The 19070-nt window shown below is 42.4% G+C and overlaps 1 protein-coding gene across 1 annotated transcript in view; it reads left to right on the forward strand.

Annotated features, from left to right (window-relative positions):
* The window catches only part of cers1 (ceramide synthase 1), a 29511-nt gene that overhangs the window by 6700 nt on the left and 3741 nt on the right, over window positions 1-19070 (forward strand). The window contains exons 2-6 of the mRNA XM_075485372.1: window positions 14243-14402; window positions 17283-17463; window positions 18046-18207; window positions 18407-18554; window positions 18703-18863. Coding sequence (XP_075341487.1) covers window positions 14243-14402; window positions 17283-17463; window positions 18046-18207; window positions 18407-18554; window positions 18703-18863 — 812 coding nt within the window. The remainder of the gene's footprint in view (window positions 1-14242; window positions 14403-17282; window positions 17464-18045; window positions 18208-18406; window positions 18555-18702; window positions 18864-19070) is intronic.

Genomic DNA, 19070 nt, shown 5'->3' on the forward strand with positions numbered 1-19070 from the left:
TCACTACTCAGACAGCCATACATAAAAGCAGGATCATGAATCAGCTCTGTTTGCTGAGTGTGACAGTCAGACTCTCCTCTTGGTCAGCTGGAATGTGCCATGAGGCCTTGACCACCACAGAGCGGCTTTGGCCAGCCCCTCAATCTTTTTCCTCTTCCTCTCTCATTCGTTCCTCTTCGTTTTCCTCCGGCTGCACACAGTGGACAGGCCTTTCGCTGGGCAAGAACACATTGTCACTGTAGGCTTCTCACTAGGCAGATGGCTCTGCTCTAACAAGGGGACTTTATAATAGTGTGTGAGCTCTCAGTGGTCTGAGAAAACTAGTGTTCATTTACTCTGGTCTGCAGTGCGTGCTCATCATTCTTTATGCATTTTTAAGTCCCGTTTGCCATGCTTGTGTGGTCAGTTTGTTCACTGAAGTTGTGGGTAAGATCTAAGAGCTGAGCGTTCTTGAGATGCAATTAGATTAGTTTCCTCATTCCAGTCTGCCTTTGTCTTTCTCTTTTCCTCTGTGGAAAAGTACTGCAACATTGGAGTGGAATCCCATCCATTCATTCAGAGTGCACTTTGCAGACGGACTAGTTGCCCTCATCTTTATTCAGAACTTGCTTCATCACACTTTTCCCCCTTTACTCTTCACTCTTGTATCTCATCCTATCCATCTCTCCCCACCCACCGTGTGGTTTAGGGTTTGCATAGCCACACAGCTAGTTAGTGCAAATTCAGATGTTGTGAGTGGGTCTTTTAGAGGAACTCACTGACACCTGGCAGAGATTACATCAGCTGTTCAAAAGAATAGCTAAGGTGTGAGTGAGTCAGAAGCACAACACAGACACCCTTTCCACTCTTCATAATCCCCCAGAGAAGTTTTTTTTGCTTCATACATCTTTTGTATAAAGGGAAGCCAAATAATTTTAAACTGTCTTAATATATTGCACGTTTACGTGAGTGGTCTGAAGTTTTCTTTTTGAAAATGAATCACATGCCGTATTTTGTTCTTTCTTTTAGCAGTTGCAGGGTGATATGGTCCCACTGACTGCACACTCTGTCTGTTGTCCTGCTGTGAAGCTACATCACTCAGCTTCCTGCTCCTCACTCCTAAAATTATTATTATTTTTTTAACTCACTGAGTGTGTTAGAGTAATAAGGCTTCTGCAACATGAGCTAAGCTTCTCTTGTTGTAAATTTTGCTCTGTTTGGCACAGAAGCGGAGGTTTGTGGTTATTATGTCACGTGGAAAAGCTAAATGATGCTGTCAAGAAAAGTCAGGTCAGCGAGATGAGAGGTGGTTATTTGGCATTTATTTAGAACCGTCATTCTTTTTTTTCCATTTTGGGTACTTTTGTAGTTCCTATTTCACCTTGCATGAGTCTAGAGATGTACTGATATACTTTTAGATTAAACACTATGAGGCCAGATTCTTTGTCAGCTCTGTTTGATGTTCAGTCACATACTTAGTTCCAGATATGTGGAGGAATCATGATGTGTCTGAATTGAATAAAACACCAACAATTTGCTTTTCTGTGTATCATCATATTTTCAAATTCTGTCCCTTCTGTTTATTCCCACAAACAAAAGAGTCAGCATCACTTCACCCACTTTGAATATATTATTACAGAACAATTATGCAGACCACAATAGTCAAATGGTCATGAAGTAACTACACAAAGAATTGTAGTGCGATTTTTGTCCAGCAGTGCGCATTCTTCTTCATGTGTATGCATGTTTTCAAACAGATTTGAAATCGCTGCGACTCATTAGCATCATTAGATTGTTTTGAAGTCTCGCTCGTAGGTTGCGTGTTGGAGCTGCCGGTGATAGGGAGCACCCTACGAGCCTTGTTGTGTCAGAGATGTTCAGAGTGGTTCAGCTCTTTAAACACCCATTCCTTCTGCATCCAAAAACAGGAGCTGAGTGTCAGCGTAAAGTCTAACATATATCCCACTGGGCCGTGCTGTTATTAGTAAGATAATCAGCATGACTTAGTCTCTAAGTGACATTTTGCCCATGCAGTTCGACTCATCCGCAGTAAGTAAGTCCTGATTGTCACTGTGTGGCTAATAGCGTGGGTTCTGTATTATGAATGATAGCCATATGTCTTGCAGCTTTCAGCTCGAACAGAGCCAAATAAACTTACATGTAAATTCACACCACTGCGGGATTCACATGCAACATGACACACCCGCTTTGCATAAATCATAAAATTCAAAGGTGAAGGGTTGGAAACCAGGATGTGCTGTGTCTTGTTGTGTCGTGTGATCTGCGATTCTACAAATAAACTCCTCACAGATGCGGTATGGTATAACACTGGTTTAACACTTTAATGGTTTAACACTTAGTTAAAATAGCTTTTCCTGTATTGCTCTTTACTTTTCACAACCATTGTGAAAACCATTGTTGTGCTTATTAAGTAATCGCTTCACTAATTGGGACACTGGAAGATTGAACTAAAAACAAATATGTAATGATTTGCAAACTATTTGCAAACTCTTTATTTAACTTTTTTTTTTATTGTAGCATGAAGACAATTAAAAGTTAAAAAGAGAAATTGATCTCTTTTTTTTAATTTACAGTGTGCTCATTTTGTCATGTTATCATTTTATGATAAATATGCTTATTTTTTGTTTTTTAACAACGCTGATGTTGTTATCTCATAATTGCTCGACATGTGACTCAAGCTGCTAAACTGCTTAAAGCCTCCCTATATTTTTCTAGTGGATGACAGATCTGAAGTGAATACAGGATAGTTTCTCACCCAAACTCTTAACTAAGTAGCCATGCTGCTGTCCAGAGTGTGGTTTGGCATTGTCTTGCTGAAATAAGAAAGGTTTAGCCTGAAAAACAAGTCATCATAGTTGCATATGTTGCTCTAAAACCCTGTATGTATCCATCAGCATTAATAATATCACAGATGTTCAAATGACCTGTTCCATCTGCACTAATAGACGCCCATCCCATCACAGATGCTAGCTTTTAAACTGTGTACTGATAGAAACCTGGATGGTCTCTGCCTGCTTTAGCCTGCAGGATGATCCATGATTTCTAAAATGAATGAATTAATCAGACATGGGGACAGTTTTGACTTCACTCCAGTCCATCTTAAACAAGCTTTGGGCAGCGGTGTTAATTAACACTGTTTGAACATAGTAATCTTTTCACAGTGAAGTTTTAAATTGCAGAGACAAGCTGTGTTCACAGTTAAAGGTTTTCAGAAGTCTTCTTGAGCCTTTTCAGTGATTTCCACTACATCTGCTCTTAATGCAGTGTCTGGGGGTCCAAAGATAATTTAATTAAAGGATAGCTGCGGTATTTTCAACATTAAGCCTCTTTTCTGAGTCGTTTGCAATGTTTTAGAACCCCCCCCTCACCGCTTTTTTGATGTTTACTACTGTCTCCGGTACGATTCTTCTCAACCTGCTTCAGAATGGCAAGTTATGTGCATGTCAAAAAAAGGTCCGTAAAAGCACCATAAACGTCCGTTTTCAAAATCATCAACTCACCAGAGTGGTTACTGGTGTGCACTGGTAATCCATATCAAATTTCGTTGCGAAAAGTTGCTTCTGTCGTGTATTATTTGGCAGCTCGTTCATGCTCAAACTATTTTTTTAGCCACCTCACAGCCGTGGATAAACTTCTGCTATCAACGTAATATCAAGGAACATCCAGTCTTCAATAGAACTCAATGGGATTTACAAAATGTCAAATAAAACACGACAGAAGCAACTTTTCACAACGAAATTTGATATGGATTACCAGTGCACACCAGTAACCACTCCGGTGAGTTGATGATTTTGAAAACGGACGTTTATGGTGCTTTTACAGACCTTTTTGGACATGCACATGACTTGCCGTTCTGAAGCAGGTTGAGAAGAATCAAAATTAGGCAAATACCGGAGACAGCAGTAAACATCAAAAAAGCGGTGAGGGGGGTTCTAAAACATTGCAGACGACTCAGAAAAGAGGCTTAATAGCCGCTTTCGGACTGTAGGAACCTTTGGCAGTTCTAATAACCTTTTAATCCGCGGGGCCGTTTTCTCCCGTTTTCGGACATACAGGAACTCGGGGCTTTCTCCCTTAGTTCCTATAACTATTTAGCTCCTTCTCCGAGGTCGGGTCTTTTCATAGTTCTATAGAACGAATCTAACGGAGGTGTGTGGTGGTCGGTAGCTACGCCCCATGTGATGCTATCACAGCTGAAATGTTTCCTCATATGACACAGACACAACCGGCGGTGTAAGTTAAACTTACACTGGTCTCATTTGTCTGCAGCGCACTGCTCTCCTTTCTTGCTTCATGAAATAAAAAAGTATCGTCTCCTGACTCTCTCTGTGAGCTTTCCCAGCCTCGATATTAGACGCCTGATGTGATTGTCCATGGTTAATATCACCATCATGCAGATCATAAACACAGTGGCCTCCCCGCTCTCCATATTAGCTTCTTGGTGGTGTTTTTTGAACTCTCCTTACTTTTACCGTTTTGTTTTGTGTTTGAATGTAGCGCTAAACGGCTAACGGCTAACACGTCACTGAAGCAGACGGCTGCGCGCGGCGCATCAGTCCCTATCAGGTCCCGACTCATGTGCGAATGCAGACTGAAACAGTTCCGCTGGGGAAGGATAGTTATCAGAACGAAATTCGAGGAGGGTAGTTCTGATAACTACTTTCTTAGAACGGTCTGTCCGAAAGCGGCTATTGTTGAAAATACCGCAGTTATCCTTTAAGGATTTCAGCCTTGCCTCTTCCTGTACCTTAGGAGATGGCTCAAGATTGTCAGAACCTTGTAGTGACATTATGTACTGTGAATTATAAAATCCTCAGATCCTTTTAAAATGTTGCATTAACAAATAGTATTCTTCAATTGTAATACAACATATCCACACAGTATTTACCACACCTCATCTTTACTCTCGAAGTACTCTTGTACTCCATCATATTACCGACCTGTTGAAAATGAACCCAATTAATTGAGATGTTCAATCAGATTTTTCTTGTTTCGGGAACTGAAACCGGTACAATCTCTTGACTCAGAAGAAAGTCTTTAGCTTGAGTAACACTGATGTTTTAGCAACCTTAATTCAACTGATTAAGCTAGCTTTTCAAAAGCTCATTCATGTCGTCTGGAAATGTAGTCGGACTTTTCAGAACCAGTATCATCACGTGCTTTTGCTCAGTGGCGTGAAATGTCTGTCGTGCGACAGCAGCCAACTCGTAAAATTTTAAAAGTATCATTTCCGTGCTGCAGTTCCAGCCTACTACAGCCACATGTCAGTCATACATTGGGCTCTCTCTGGTGCGTATAGCACTCAATCATCAGTCCTCGTGTTAATGTTCAACTTGCCTGTTCTAATCATGTGTTTTTATTCAAATCAAGTCCAAATGTTCAGCACCTCTTTAAGCAGTTAAACAGCAGCCTTAAGACAAAGATCATCCCTTGCTGTTTGATTCCGCATTCTTCCAGATGTGCGTCATAACTTAAGTACAGTTCATCGCCCTGTTGACTCTTATGGGGTGGGAAGAACTGATGTCAACATAACAAGGCTGATTTTTATTCTAGCGAACTTGACTTCTTGTTTCAGAATTAACTCATCAGGCTGATAATGACAAACGGACTGAACTTAATCGTAAATCACGTCTAACAGTCACAGGTTTGTTGCATTCATGTGCTTGGAAAAAGCTCTTAAGTTGAGCAGAAAAAACATCGTAAGGGGATAATTGTGAAGATTGAAGAGTTTTCTTTTAACTCAATTTAATCTGAAGACTCTATACAGACTGTATTAACCTCCCCTACATGACATGAAATCAATCATTTTCAGTGAAGAGACCAATATCAGGGTTACTCAGCAAACTTTTTGCCTTTTCTCTCTGCATGGTCAGAATTAACCACAGCAAACTCATCACAAATTGTACAAGACAAGACTTCATCCAGTTAATTCAGCCACTGCTGTATAGATACTGTACATGCAATATATTTAAGTGGGCTTTGAAACATTTGGTTTCCCTGCTCTTCCTGGCACGTGTCAGGAGTACAGGCTGTTTCTGTATGCGCCTGTGTGCATGTGTTCCTCTCAGTGATTAATTATTGAGCGAGTCACAGTATCCTCACCAAGTCATTCACATTTCTCTTGAGTGATGCTAAGCTGATTTATCAGAGGCCCTTACAGAATTGGTCCCATTTCTTTTTATTTAGGGACATACAAATTAACAGCTGACTGTCCCAGCATGCACCACAACAGTCTGCCACAGAGGAGCTTCAAGTGAGCAGGCGGGAAGTGGAAGTGAGGAAGTCAGAAAAAGCTGCTATTATTCAGTCATTTGCGAGCCAGGGAGTTTCACTAGAAGAGATAAGGGGGTGCGAAACGCAACAAAGGGGCCTTGGCTGGAGGCAAATTCTGTCTTTGTGGCATGCACTGTAATCCCACAGTTTTAAAACTGTAATGCAACTTCACTTCTTCATTACTGCTACTTTTATTGTTGCTGTCTGGCATTAAAAGCCTTCCTCTTCCTCCACAAATAAACCCTAATGAACCTCTGCAGTTAATGCAGGCCGACTCCTACTGCGGCCCTGAGGTGCTGGGACAAAGCACAACAAGAAACCCCAGGAAAACACAGCATTTCACCAAACGCAATAACATTTGAGAAGTCACAATTTGCAAAACACTACATTTTAGAGAACGCATTTAAAAGAAAACATTTACAAAATACAGCAAAAAGTTCACACAACAAAAACAAAGACAAAAACACAACATTTGGCCCCTGATGTGCACGTTGATGCGTGTGATTGTGTGAAAAAAAGAGAGCTCTGTATATAAATAGAGTGCAAATATAATGAAACATGATGTATGAGTGTTTGTGGGTCAACACCTTGTAGTAAATAGATGTGGTTAAAAGGGGCTAAATAAGTGAGGAGCATGCGTTACTTACAATAACTTACAATTTTTCTATCCAAATTTTTAGTTTTTATTGTGTTTGTGTATCTACATCCGCGGAAACGGGTAGTTTGGGACAAGGAAGCAAGAGGCACCATTCGGTTTGATTGGAACGCCAAACAAATTGAAAGAAAGAAATGTTGAAAAAAAAAAAAAAGCAGCCACAACACAGTGGACTGGTCTGATAAGGAGCTCCAGGCAGCAAGTGCTTGTTGAATTGTGAGCCTGACTAACCCATGAGCTTTATCCCCAGTGGCAGCTGTCCACTCGTCACCTTGTTAAGAACAAGAGGGGGGGGGTAGTGAGATCATTCCCCCTTCATACAGGCAGATAATCTGTATTAGGTGAGGCCAATGGAAGTGAAGTAAAAAAGGGATTTTTGTTGAGGAGAGAAAATGGCGTCATAATGTCAAACACACCAGAAAGTTCTCCAACATACTTAAGATGGGATTGTAGCATTTGTTACAGACTGTATAAACCAGATAAATATGCTATATTTACCCACACAACTCTGGCCATCCACAGGATTAGCCTTTTGCAAATCCTATTTGCCCTCCACAAAAAGAGACCAGAGGGCATCTGTGTCAGAATTGGGTTTAAAGGTGACACTGAGGGAGCCAGGGTGATGTCAGCCTCTCCAAGAGAAATTAAAGCTAGACAGAGCCAAAGGAATGAAAGAGGGTGAATGAGCGAGCAAGCCTGATTGAACGGATGTACACATGAGCCAGAATCCTGACTCACTGGCCCAGTTTATCTTCTTATGCAACACAGTCTATTCACCCGTCCGCCTCTCTCATCACTTCCTTCTGGGATGTGCAGAAGGAGGGAAGTTGAGAACTTGTAGAGTGAAGAAGCAACAGTGGGGTGCAGCTGCACAAAACCAGGGTAAGACAGAGGAACGGGAGGAAAGGCCGATGAGGAAGATCTAGAGTGGAAAGAAAATGGAGGTTTTAGCCAAGCTGAAGGGGTTTGCCAGCATCCCGGCGTGGTTGCCAAGGGAACCGTTTATTTGTCACCAAGTCTTTCACAATGACTCTTTGTCTTTCATATACAACCAGCTTCTGCAATTTCTTCTTGGTAACTTTTCCATTTCCTTTTCCTCTTGTTTTACAACTCAGGCTCTCTTCAGCAGGAGAAAGAGGCAGAAAGGCCAGAGAAATGAAAGCCAGTGATGCCTCGAGCAAGAGGACAAGTTCAGCCAGTGTTTCTATCAGACAGATAGAAACAAAGGGAGGAGAGAGCTATTGAATGCTTGTAGGTCCAGGCTGAGTGTAATTCAAGGCCTTATCGTTCATCTTACTGAGGACAAGTGGACTATCTCAGTGTCCTTGACCCACTATACCCCTGCTCTGTATGCCGTGGACTAAAGGGTCATAGATAGTGTGGGTGGATATCACCCAAAGAGATGGTGGGCTGGGTGGCACACAGAGAGAAAGCAATGGACTCATTGGCAGGCTGTTATGTAATCTCTCAGAATCTGCATTTGAAACAAAGATTTAGTTCCTGCTGTGTGGTTTTGGGTTGCTGAAAGGCTGGCACCACGATACTGAGAGCCCACTTCTTTCCATGCAACTCAGGAGGAGAGAAGCATCACTTTCATTTTACCTTTTCTAAAAAACACCAAAACTATAGAAAATAAATAATTCAGCATGCTTACGTTGCTTAGTGATATTGCCTAAAGGAAGTTGTCCAACTCATGTACCGTCAACAGAAATTCACCATATTAACTGCAAATACAGGGCAGGTCCACAGCACAGCCTATTTTCAAACCCAGCCCCCATACTCAGATGCCTCATCACTAACCCCAATACTAACCATGTAATCTTGGTACCTATAACAACCAAATATTTTCCCTTGCCCTAGAAGTTTTGTCATCCAGCCTTAAATAATTTCTGTTGCCTTAACCTCACCAATATCTTAACTGCTTAGATCTTACAAAGTTTTTTTTTGCCTAAACTTCAATAAATGGTTAAGTTTACAGAGTAATTTCAGTTTGCAAACCTTACCAAAGAAATCTGTTCCTTTGAGATAAGATAATTCAATTAAATTCAGCACCTCCAAATCTGAGACCATGGTCTTCGGCCGGAAAAGGGTGGAATGCCCTCTCCGGGTCGGGAATGAGATCCTTCCCCAAGTGGAGGAGTTCAAGTATCTCGGGGTCTTGTTCACGAGTGAGGGACGAATGGAACAGGAGATTGACAGGCGGATCGGTGCGGCGTCTGCAGTGATGCGGGCTCTGCACCGGCCCGTCGTGGTGAAGAAGGAGCTGAGCCAGAAGGCGAAGCTCTCGATTTACCGGTCAATCTATGTTCCTACCCTCACCTATGGTCACGAGCTGTGGGTAGTGACCGAAAGAACGAGATCGCGAATACAAGCGGCCGAAATGAGTTTCCTCCGCAGGGTGTCTGGGCTCTCCCTTAGAGATAGGGTGAGAAGCTCGGTCATCCGGGAGGGGCTCGGAGTAGAACCGCTGCTCCTCCGCATCGAGAGGAGTGAGATGAGGTGGCTCGGGTATCTGGTGAGAATGCCTCCTGGACGCCTCCCCGGTGAGGTGTTCCGGGCCCGTCCCACTGGGAAGAGGCCCCGGGGAAGACCCAGGACACGTTGGAGAGACTATGTTTCTCGGCTGGCCTGGGAACGCCTCGGGGTCCCCCCAGAAGAGCTGGAGGAAGTGGCCGGGGACAGGGACGTCTGGGTCTCTCTGCTCAAGCTGCTGCCCCCGCGACCCGATCCCCGGACCAGCGGCAGATAATGGATGGATGGAATTAAATTCAGTTTATTTATATAGTGCCAAATCACAACAAATGTAGTCTCAAGGCACTTCAGTGATGCAGTCCAATTCATTGTAATCATAATCCAATCAAATCCAATTAATTAGATGCAAATGTCACACATACAGAGCCAATTCAAAAACAATTTCTTAGCTAAGGAAACCAACAGATTGCACTGAAACTTTAGCCTGGGAATTCCCATGCTGCTTTGCGCTTGATTTCATTCTCACTGCAAAGTCAGCCTGGAAACCACCGCCCTTATTTTTGCCAGAGTTTGGGAACCAATCACAGAACGGGGGGGCGCAGCAAGACGATGACGACGTCTATGCGCTACACCGAAGCTTGTAGAGTGTTAATCCAACATGACAGCGGACACAACGTTACCGTTCAATGCAGCCTTAGAAAGTGTTTCGGAGTAGATTCACCCTAGGGTCATTTGAACCGTGACATCCAGCCAAGTAGCCCACCCGAAGTTTTTCCGATATTGGCTGAACATCAGCTGAGTTACTGAGTTATCCCGAATAGCTTCGTACAAGCGCTAACGGACCCTGGCAGTATCTCCAAAATTACCACACTAGAATCACATGCCATGACACCAAACTTCTACAGTAGTACAAATATGGTCTGTACTCACAAAACGATGCATTTGGAAGTTTGTACATAGTCCAGGAGTTTATTATTATGAACACAAGCCTGATAGCTTTTCTGCTGCTAAAGCTGCGTCGACGTCACTTCTGGGAGCTTGGAGCTTCAAAGTAAGATGAGGATTGATCTACTACTGTAGACAACAAAGCAAGGCTGCTCAATTTCTCCATTATTAAAATAAATTCACAACTCTACAACATAAAAATTCATGTAGAATATAGCATATAGGGCTACTTTGTTGTCAATTTAAGTAGCTTAGAGCGCAAGTTTACTTTTATTTGACTTTTTTTCTTCTTCCTCGTCGAATTTCTGTCGTCATCTGGTATAAGTGATACAATTGGCTATGAATCGCGCGCAAAGCAGCATGGGAAGAACCTGACGTCATTTGATAGACATTCGTAGCGCCCAATAAACGGCTCTAGGCATTCGTAAACCACGCCTCAAATACGAGAAAATGCACACCTAGTTCCCAGACCACCATCTCATCGAGATTGTGGATGCGTCAGCCAGGCTACTGAAACTTCTCTTCGGTCCAATCTCCCGTCCTGAGCATGCATGAGGCGACTGTGGAGAGAAACAACTCCCTTTTGAACAGGAAGAAACCTCTGGCAGAACCAGACTCAGGAAGGATGGCCATCCGCCTCGACCAGCTGGGGTTTGAGTGCACAGAATAGAAGGTCACAACAAACACTATAACACCATAAAGGATACCTGCTGAGACCGAGAAACAGTTAATGACAACTATAATATCAAATGTACATAATGTCATATGAGGAAATAAAACGGAGGAGCAAATGCCTAAAACCAACTTAGTTTAACCTAAAACTGCTTAAACCTAGCCCAGTAATTTTAATGCCTAAACATAACCAAACAGCAATTAGAAATTCATTTGGATCTCCCGGTTGGTGATTGTGTGACGGAGTCCTCCACCACCTCTCCTAATATTGGCCTTGCTTGTCATCAAAAGTTCTCTCACAGCCAGATTCAGATGTAGATATGACACTACGCTCCATTTTTAAAAAATAGCACAAAAGTAGTTGACAGCACTGCCAGAAGTCCTCAAGGTGACATCAAAGGTTCCCCAACAAACTCAGTATGTGATGGATTGGGAATGAAAGCGTATTCAACCTAAAATATGTCTGTACTGTTGCCAAAGAAACATAACTGATGAAACAAACAGAACGGTGTTGATGTTGGGCTGTATTGACTAAATAAAGGTTATATATGAACATTGGAGCTGTAATAAGAAATGGACCAGCACTGATAGTGATTAACAGGTGAAATATGAACTGCAGAGTCATTTTTGGTGTTTGCAGTCACATGTATCAGCCATTAGTATGTATCAGCCTTTGTGAGTGTGGGTAGGCTCATGTTTTTGTGTTTTGAGGGGGTTACTTGTGTTTGTCTGTGTCTGTGTTTGGGGGGGGGCACTGTGTGCTGACAGCTGGCTTCTATAAATAAATGTCACAGGCAGGGGTGGACAAAAGGGTGGAGGGAGAGAAGGAATGAAAGAGCTAAGAGGAGAAGGACGGGGGGTGTACAGGGGGCATTGGGAGGAGACAGATGGGAGGGCTGATAGAGGGAGAATGATACAGATGTACTCAGAGACTTGAAAGAATGTGGTGAGTGGCCGGCACTGTGCTGCGATTCGGTTAGGACCACATGCCAACTCTGTCTCGGCCAATCAGCTGCCTCGGCTGGCATCACGTGCCCCCCTGCATTTTGGATATCTCTCTCTCTTTATATGTGTCACGACTGAGGACCACAGAGTCTGTTACTGTTACAGTTTATCTCACATCTATGTTGCCCTGTCAGCTTCCTTCCCAGTCTTGTTTTGACTCTCTTGTGTGACGCAAACACTCCACCAGTTTCACAAAACAGCTGAAAATGAGAGGGGGAGTAAGAATAAACAAAGACAGTAAATTACGTTGAGAAACTGCTAGAAGACAGGATTAAGCTTCTTATTCTTCAGTCACTCAAAAAACGTAAAGTAGAAACAGAATGAATCTCTTTCCAAGCCGTCGCAACTCTCACTCCATGAATTTATCATGTAGGTGCTCACCGGGGGCTGGTCGCTTCAGGGCAAGCAGCTTGGTAACAACTGATTGGGAGGCACTGTATCACTGACACAGGTGACTTTCACCTTGCTGCCTCCAGTTACAGTGTCATTGCTTTCCACACTGGTGTGTGTGTGTGTGTGTGTGTGTGTGTGAATGAGTAACTTTGTATAAGAGGCAGTAAGAGGCCGGGTTTGGTTTCCTGTCTTGATGCAACTTTGAAGCACTGAACTCCTGCCTGTCTCTAAACCTGATGCACCTCTTGTATATGTATTACTCTCTATCTGCCTGTGTCTCATTTACATGTTAGACATGCATTTCCTTAATTGTTTAGTTTAGCCGTTTGTGCTATGTAAACTACTTATTCTCAGAGCTTGTTTTTTTTTCTTTTTTTCTTCTGTAATCAGGTTACATCAGGGTTTGAGAAGCCTTCTCTTTGACTTCCCCTTTTTCTGCTTTCATAGCAAACCATAACCAGACATATGAAAGACACATTTCTGCTGCTGCATGCTACTTCACATCCTGAAGTAGCTCTCTAAAGACATGTGCATGTATGCCCGTGAGAAACCAACCCACGGAGACAAAGAGAATTAACGTGTCGGTATCTTTGAACATGTGCAACAGTCTCTGCCGTCCAAAAAGGACATCTAGAGAACCTGTGATCACACATCTAAAAATCATCTAAACTCTGGCTGCAGCTAAAGCACATAAATTAGATTAGATTGTATTTATATGGTGCCATTTCACTTACGCCCAACTTACAAATTCAGATGTTACTACATCAGAATATACTCCTAATATACTGATTAGAGTTAGCGGCCACCATTGTGTTTCACAAACTAGTGTCTTGCCCAAGGACACTTCTAAAATGTAATCTGGGGAAGTTATTTTAAAGAGTAGAGGATGTTGTATCCTAAAACTATGCACTCTCATTTCCAGATACAGCAACAAAACATTTTGAACCTGCCATTGTTTCATATGAGTGTTTCGCTTCTCTTCTGTGCACTGTCTCTGCTTTGTTTACTTTTTTATAGACAGGGAAAGTCCACCTTTTGTATAAAGATACAATACACACAGTCCTCTCGAACGCTTCGCTTGATCCATCACATGTTCCGACCAGCCAAAATCCTATCCAACATTTGATGGCGTATTTTATCCCCTTCGTATGAAGTAGAAAAAATCATAGAGGGAAAAAAAAATCTTTTTAAAAAAGGTTGCTGTCCTCAGAAAAATGAACGCCGTCTGATTCGTGGGTTTGGCGATAAATTATACATTTCTAAAGATCATAAAGTTCAGTTTCAATTTAGAGGGGTGCTGATTCAGCTTTTCGGTCATTTCCAAGGCAGAATTCCAATAAAAATGAGTTGTGTTCCTGTTATTTTGTCCATCCCTTTTATATAAATCAGGATAGATTTTGGAAACACCTCTCTCTCTTTCAACTGAGCTCTGTATCCCTCGTGAGGCGTCAAACTGCTTAATCTTAAGCAGTTTGACGCGATCTAAGTGTGAGCCTTTAAGGTACTGTATTAAACACGCAGTTTTCTCAGAATTTGCAGAGTGACACAAGTCAAAAGCAATCTGTTGGAAAGATACAAGAACAGCCAAATGATTTCATCATCTCAGCAGCCACAAAGTGCAGGAAGAGACTGCGGACAGTGTTGCTTGTAATGCGTAGTGTGCTTTTGCTGCGCATACTTCATTTCACAGTAGTGTAAAAGAAAGGCATGAATCAGTCCTAATGCAGAAGTCTACCATCCTGCATTTAGATGCATCTAAATGAGCTCTGAGGGGGACTTTCCTCCTTTCTGTCTGACTGTTGCTGTGTCTCTGCTCTGCCTCTGCAGCCTCTTGCACAGTCGTCCAGGCTGCTGCCCAAAGATGCTGCCAAGATGCCGGAGAGTGCGTGGAAGCTGGTCTTCTACACCATGTCGTGGTCCTACAGCACCTACTTGCTCTTCTTCACTTCCTACCCCTTCTTCCACGACCCGCCCTCAGTCTTCCACAGTAAGACACACACCAGTGAACAGATCATGTTTTTGACCTCGTCTCTCTTTTTTGGGCCGCACCTCATTTGCGTCGCAATAAAAGACGCTGCAACAACTCAACGCATCCAAATGTCATCAAGTAGGCAGATATGTCTAACAGTGCATACAGGATATGCAGCTGGGCGCCTCAAACACATTCTGAGGCTTAAAGAGATCTCACTTCCTGTTTATTGTGATGTGGTCAGAGCTGCATTTTTTTCCATAACACAACATTAATAGAAGTTGTAAGTTATAGTCAATATTAAATTCACTTATGTATGTATTCTATTACCGAACATTATTCAATTCTGCAGCGACATTTATAACAAATTATCTGCATAATTGTTCCTAATGGAGACTAGAGTCATAAGTTTTGCAACGCTTATCACTACAAGACTAATGGAGGATGGAGGCTCTGGGGATTTCACAAACAATCCGGTGATTTGTGTGTCTTTCACAGCCTCTCAGCCTCTTCCGACAGACAATGAGGTGTCAGTGCTCCTGAGTGGAGCTTCCAAAGGCGAGCTGACAGCGCCTGGTTCTTCATTAATCGTTACTTCACCTCTAATAGCTGTCAGTATGAGACATGTAGAGGAGAACAGTAATAGGGTCGGACTGTTCGTGAGAGGAAAAAGGCAACAGAGAAGCAGAGGCCACAAAGAAAAGAAAAAAAAAAGGAAAATTTGGAGAAAGTCACAGAATTAATGAGGGGTATTATGTCTGTATATAAGTTTTCAGTAGAGAAGATTCACCTTCCTTGGCTTAGCAGCGTTTCTGTTGGGATCCATCTGTCAGGATCCATCTGTTATCCCTCTTCTCAATGTTTAATGGCGGAAGGTCCAATCAATAAGCATGACACGAAACCTGAACGAAACAAATCTTGCTCAAACGTCGGAGTAGAAAGTTTCCGTCCGACATCCGATAGGTTTTCCGAGACATGAGCCGGCCCACCAGCCCCAACATGCATTTAGTTGTTTTTCTTTAGAAACACTACCTAATGCCATTGAGGGTAAACCTGATCCCTCCAGCTTCCTCGAATGCTAACTACGCCAGCTGACTCCTCTCATCTGGTATTCCCCCACAGAAGTTGCTGTATATAGATCACTGTCTGTTGTTGCTAAATATACTGTGTTTATGTTCAAATGGGTGCATATAAACGACGATTATGATTGTGCTGTTTATTCAAGCCATTGATCGTCTGTAGCAGAATGATACCCCATTACTCCCATTGTTGTGCAGTGCTTCAAATGAAATGTCTTTCATTTAAAGTGTGTCCAAAAGTGACAAATGAGCACAACTCAAACCATATTGAATATTACTGTGTAAAGTTTTCGGGTGTACTTAAAAAAAAACAACAACTTCAAAATCAACAAACCGTTAATTAAACCTCCAGCTTTTACAGGTAGGATCAGGCTGCCTGAGTTTGGCTGGACAGCATCCGCGCCTCCTGGTTGTAACAGTTGTTCAAAGTGATCAAGGCCTTGACTCGAGACAATTTACCACTGTCTTTTTCAACAAAGGTCCAAGTTGTTTTTCAAACTTCAGTCTCACTGCAAAAACTGATCTTGCAGGAAATAACGCTACAGCCCAGTAGATCACATGTGGTGGGGACAAACAACTACCTCCACCCCTTACGCTCGCACTCAGAAAGGGGTGACGCTGAAGTAAACGGGTTTGTTTACTGCTGTGTGACATCTGTGATTAAAATGCCTCCTCCTGTTCGTTGGGCAAGCAACTGTGCAAGGTCCTGAGTTGCAAACAAGAAAACAGATGACAGCCAGAGTGATGATAAAATATGAGGAAGGTATCAAAGGGTGCAAGCTTCTGCTAACGGCTCCTCACTTCTCTTTATCGTTTTGGTTTTTTCTCAAATGCAAGATTTTACAACCTTGAGAGTTAAGACAACAGCCCAAATTATTTGGAAAATTGTAGATGTTGCTCCCAAAGCTGTGCACACCGTTAAGTATTAAAAATGAAGAAAAAGAAGCTTTTCCACGTCGCCTCAGTCTAAGTGATTGTGTGACTTTTAATAGGATTCGGCTCTGTTTCTGATTTAATTCCTTAACTCTTTAAGATTTTATGTGAAGGAATATTACCAATACAGCCTTTTTCAGTGTGGTGGATCCCGTCTATCTTTCCTTTTGAAAGACTCGACGTGAAGTATTTTACAAGCGTTGAGATGGTATTCAGTGCAAACTCTTACTTTGTAGACATGTCTTTTTTTTTTTTTAAATAATACAATTGATCAGTTTCAACATGTGTACAACCTTCAATTAGACGTAGAGTTGAACTGATCTGCAAATGATTCTTTTATGATAATGAATTTTATTTACATTTTACATTTTATACAACTTCATTTTATGAAACGAGATTGTATTCTGATCTGATCTTGACCAGTTTTTGCCTAAAAATGCAGTTGTCTAACCTGACGGCACATATGTATGAAGTGGAGGGATTAAGTGAATATTGGCCGTGCAAATAGTGATGTCATGTTGCTGCCACCTACAGACACGCTGTCCGGGAATTTATTGATAGTTGCTCAGCTGCAACTTTGTAAAACACTTTTGCCACATGATCCTCGCATTTTAATTAAGCACCTTGTGATTAATTGAAAGATATTGATTTACGTACATAGGTAATTTGATACTTTTCTAAGGACAATTAAGTAGCAACGTTGTGTGTGGAAATGACTGCAGAACTAATATAGTTCCTGGCTGATGACCTAAAAGTTGGACTGATCTTTTATGTGTTTTTGAGAAGTTCTGCCTTTAAAGAAAGAGGAACACAGCCTTCTCATAGCAACAGGACACAAGAGCTGAAATTTCATCTCCCCTTCTCTGTGTCTTCCCTCCTGCTTCAGACTGGAAGAGTGGTATGACAGTGCCTACTGACATCTCCTTGGCCTACCTGATCCAAGGCAGCTTCTACGGCCACTCCATCTATGCCACAGTTAACATGGATGCGTGGAGGAAGGACTCTGCTGTTATGGTGGTGCACCACATTATCACACTGGCACTCATCAGCTTCTCCTACGCTTTCAGGTACTGCTGTCTGGTGTGAGGTGCAGCTGTTAATAAAGATTTCTCAGCCCTTATGGTTCATGTAAGCGTGTGATCACTTGTGTTGTGATCATTGCAAATGATGAATGCAGCAGAATTTCAACTTGCCGTTGTGGATTTTTGAACTTTTAAAATGAGCAGAACTGAAACTTTATAGTTGCTTCGTTGTTTATTTTCCTGGCCGACAGTTCTATTTCTGTAATTTAACCCATAAGGACCCCATGGTGACACAGTTGTCACAAATGATTGAAACTAAAACGAATTTACCAAAATGGGCAATTTTATTTTCTTTAGAAATGTGCTCAGTGTGGTCCATTTGGTCCATTTTATATTCTCTTTCATTTTCGTTGAAGGATAAATGGGTCTGGGTTCTTATGGGTTGAATAAGAATAAAATGAACGGTCCTTTCCTTTCAAGTAATCAGCATCACATCTTGTCTTTGTCTTTGCTGTTTGTACTGATTGTGAATATCGTTCACAACTAAGAGTTTTTTACAAGGGAAATTAGAGGGACTAGAAATAAGTGGAAACGCACACATGCTTGAGCATGCTCTCTTTCTTTCAGATACCACAACGTAGGCATTCTGGTGTTATTCCTGCACGACATCAATGACATCCAGCTGGAGTTCACCAAGCTCAACGTCTACCTGAAGTCCAGAGGAGGGGGCTATCACCTGTTCAACGACGTGCTGTCCAACATGGGCTCCGTCAGTTTTAGCATCTCTTGGTAAAAATTTACGACTCATTTTCTGTCTCTCCTCGTCTTTTCTTCCTCCGCCTGTTTGCTGCGCGGTAAAATGTTTTGCCGCTTCGACATCTCCATCGTTTTGTGGTCTGTTTCTTATTCAGCCACGATGATAGTTAGGATGAACGTTTAACGTGCCACGTTTCAACTTTTTGCCGTCTATTGTCCTCATGTCTCTCAGGTTCTGGTTCCGTCTCTACTGGTTCCCTCTCAAAGTATTGTACGCCACGTGCGTGTCCAGCATCCAGGCTGTCCCCAACATCCCTTTCTACTTCTTCTTCAATGCTCTTCTCTTCGCCTTGCTGCTCATGAACATCTACTGGTTCCTGGTGAGGATTCTGCTGTTTTTTTTTTTCCTTTTTTCTTTTTTTCTGTTATTCCAATCCAGGAAGCATTTCCTGTCTTTGTGTAAGTTCCCACACCAACAACACACTCTGATCTGTCTGTGTCCTGTTCTGCTCCCCTGCGTTTGGGTAGTTTATTGTGATCTTCGTAGTAAAGGTGCTAAAGGTGAAGGAGGTGAACGATGTGAGGGAGTACGAGGATGAGGACGGCAGCAAGGCGGCAGCAGTGCTGCTCAGAGAACCTCGGGCGGAAAACAACGATGATGATGCTGGACATCACAACTCTGTCCAAGGGTGAGCGGCACTTTCCTTTTACTCTGATAGGGGGGGAAAATGAATCTGTCATAATTTACAATTTGCTTCCTGTTTCCACCACATTCTGCACTCTGTTTTACCTGAAATCCCAACCCACTCAAGTAAAATAAAGATTATTTTTACTCTGTGTAGCTACTTTAAAAGGAGCCATGGTAACACACCGTGTCTCCTTCTAATTTGTGGATC

The sequence above is a fragment of the Odontesthes bonariensis genome, chromosome 15 (assembly GCF_027942865.1).
Source record: "Odontesthes bonariensis isolate fOdoBon6 chromosome 15, fOdoBon6.hap1, whole genome shotgun sequence".
Lineage (NCBI taxonomy): Eukaryota > Metazoa > Chordata > Actinopteri > Atheriniformes > Atherinopsidae > Odontesthes > Odontesthes bonariensis.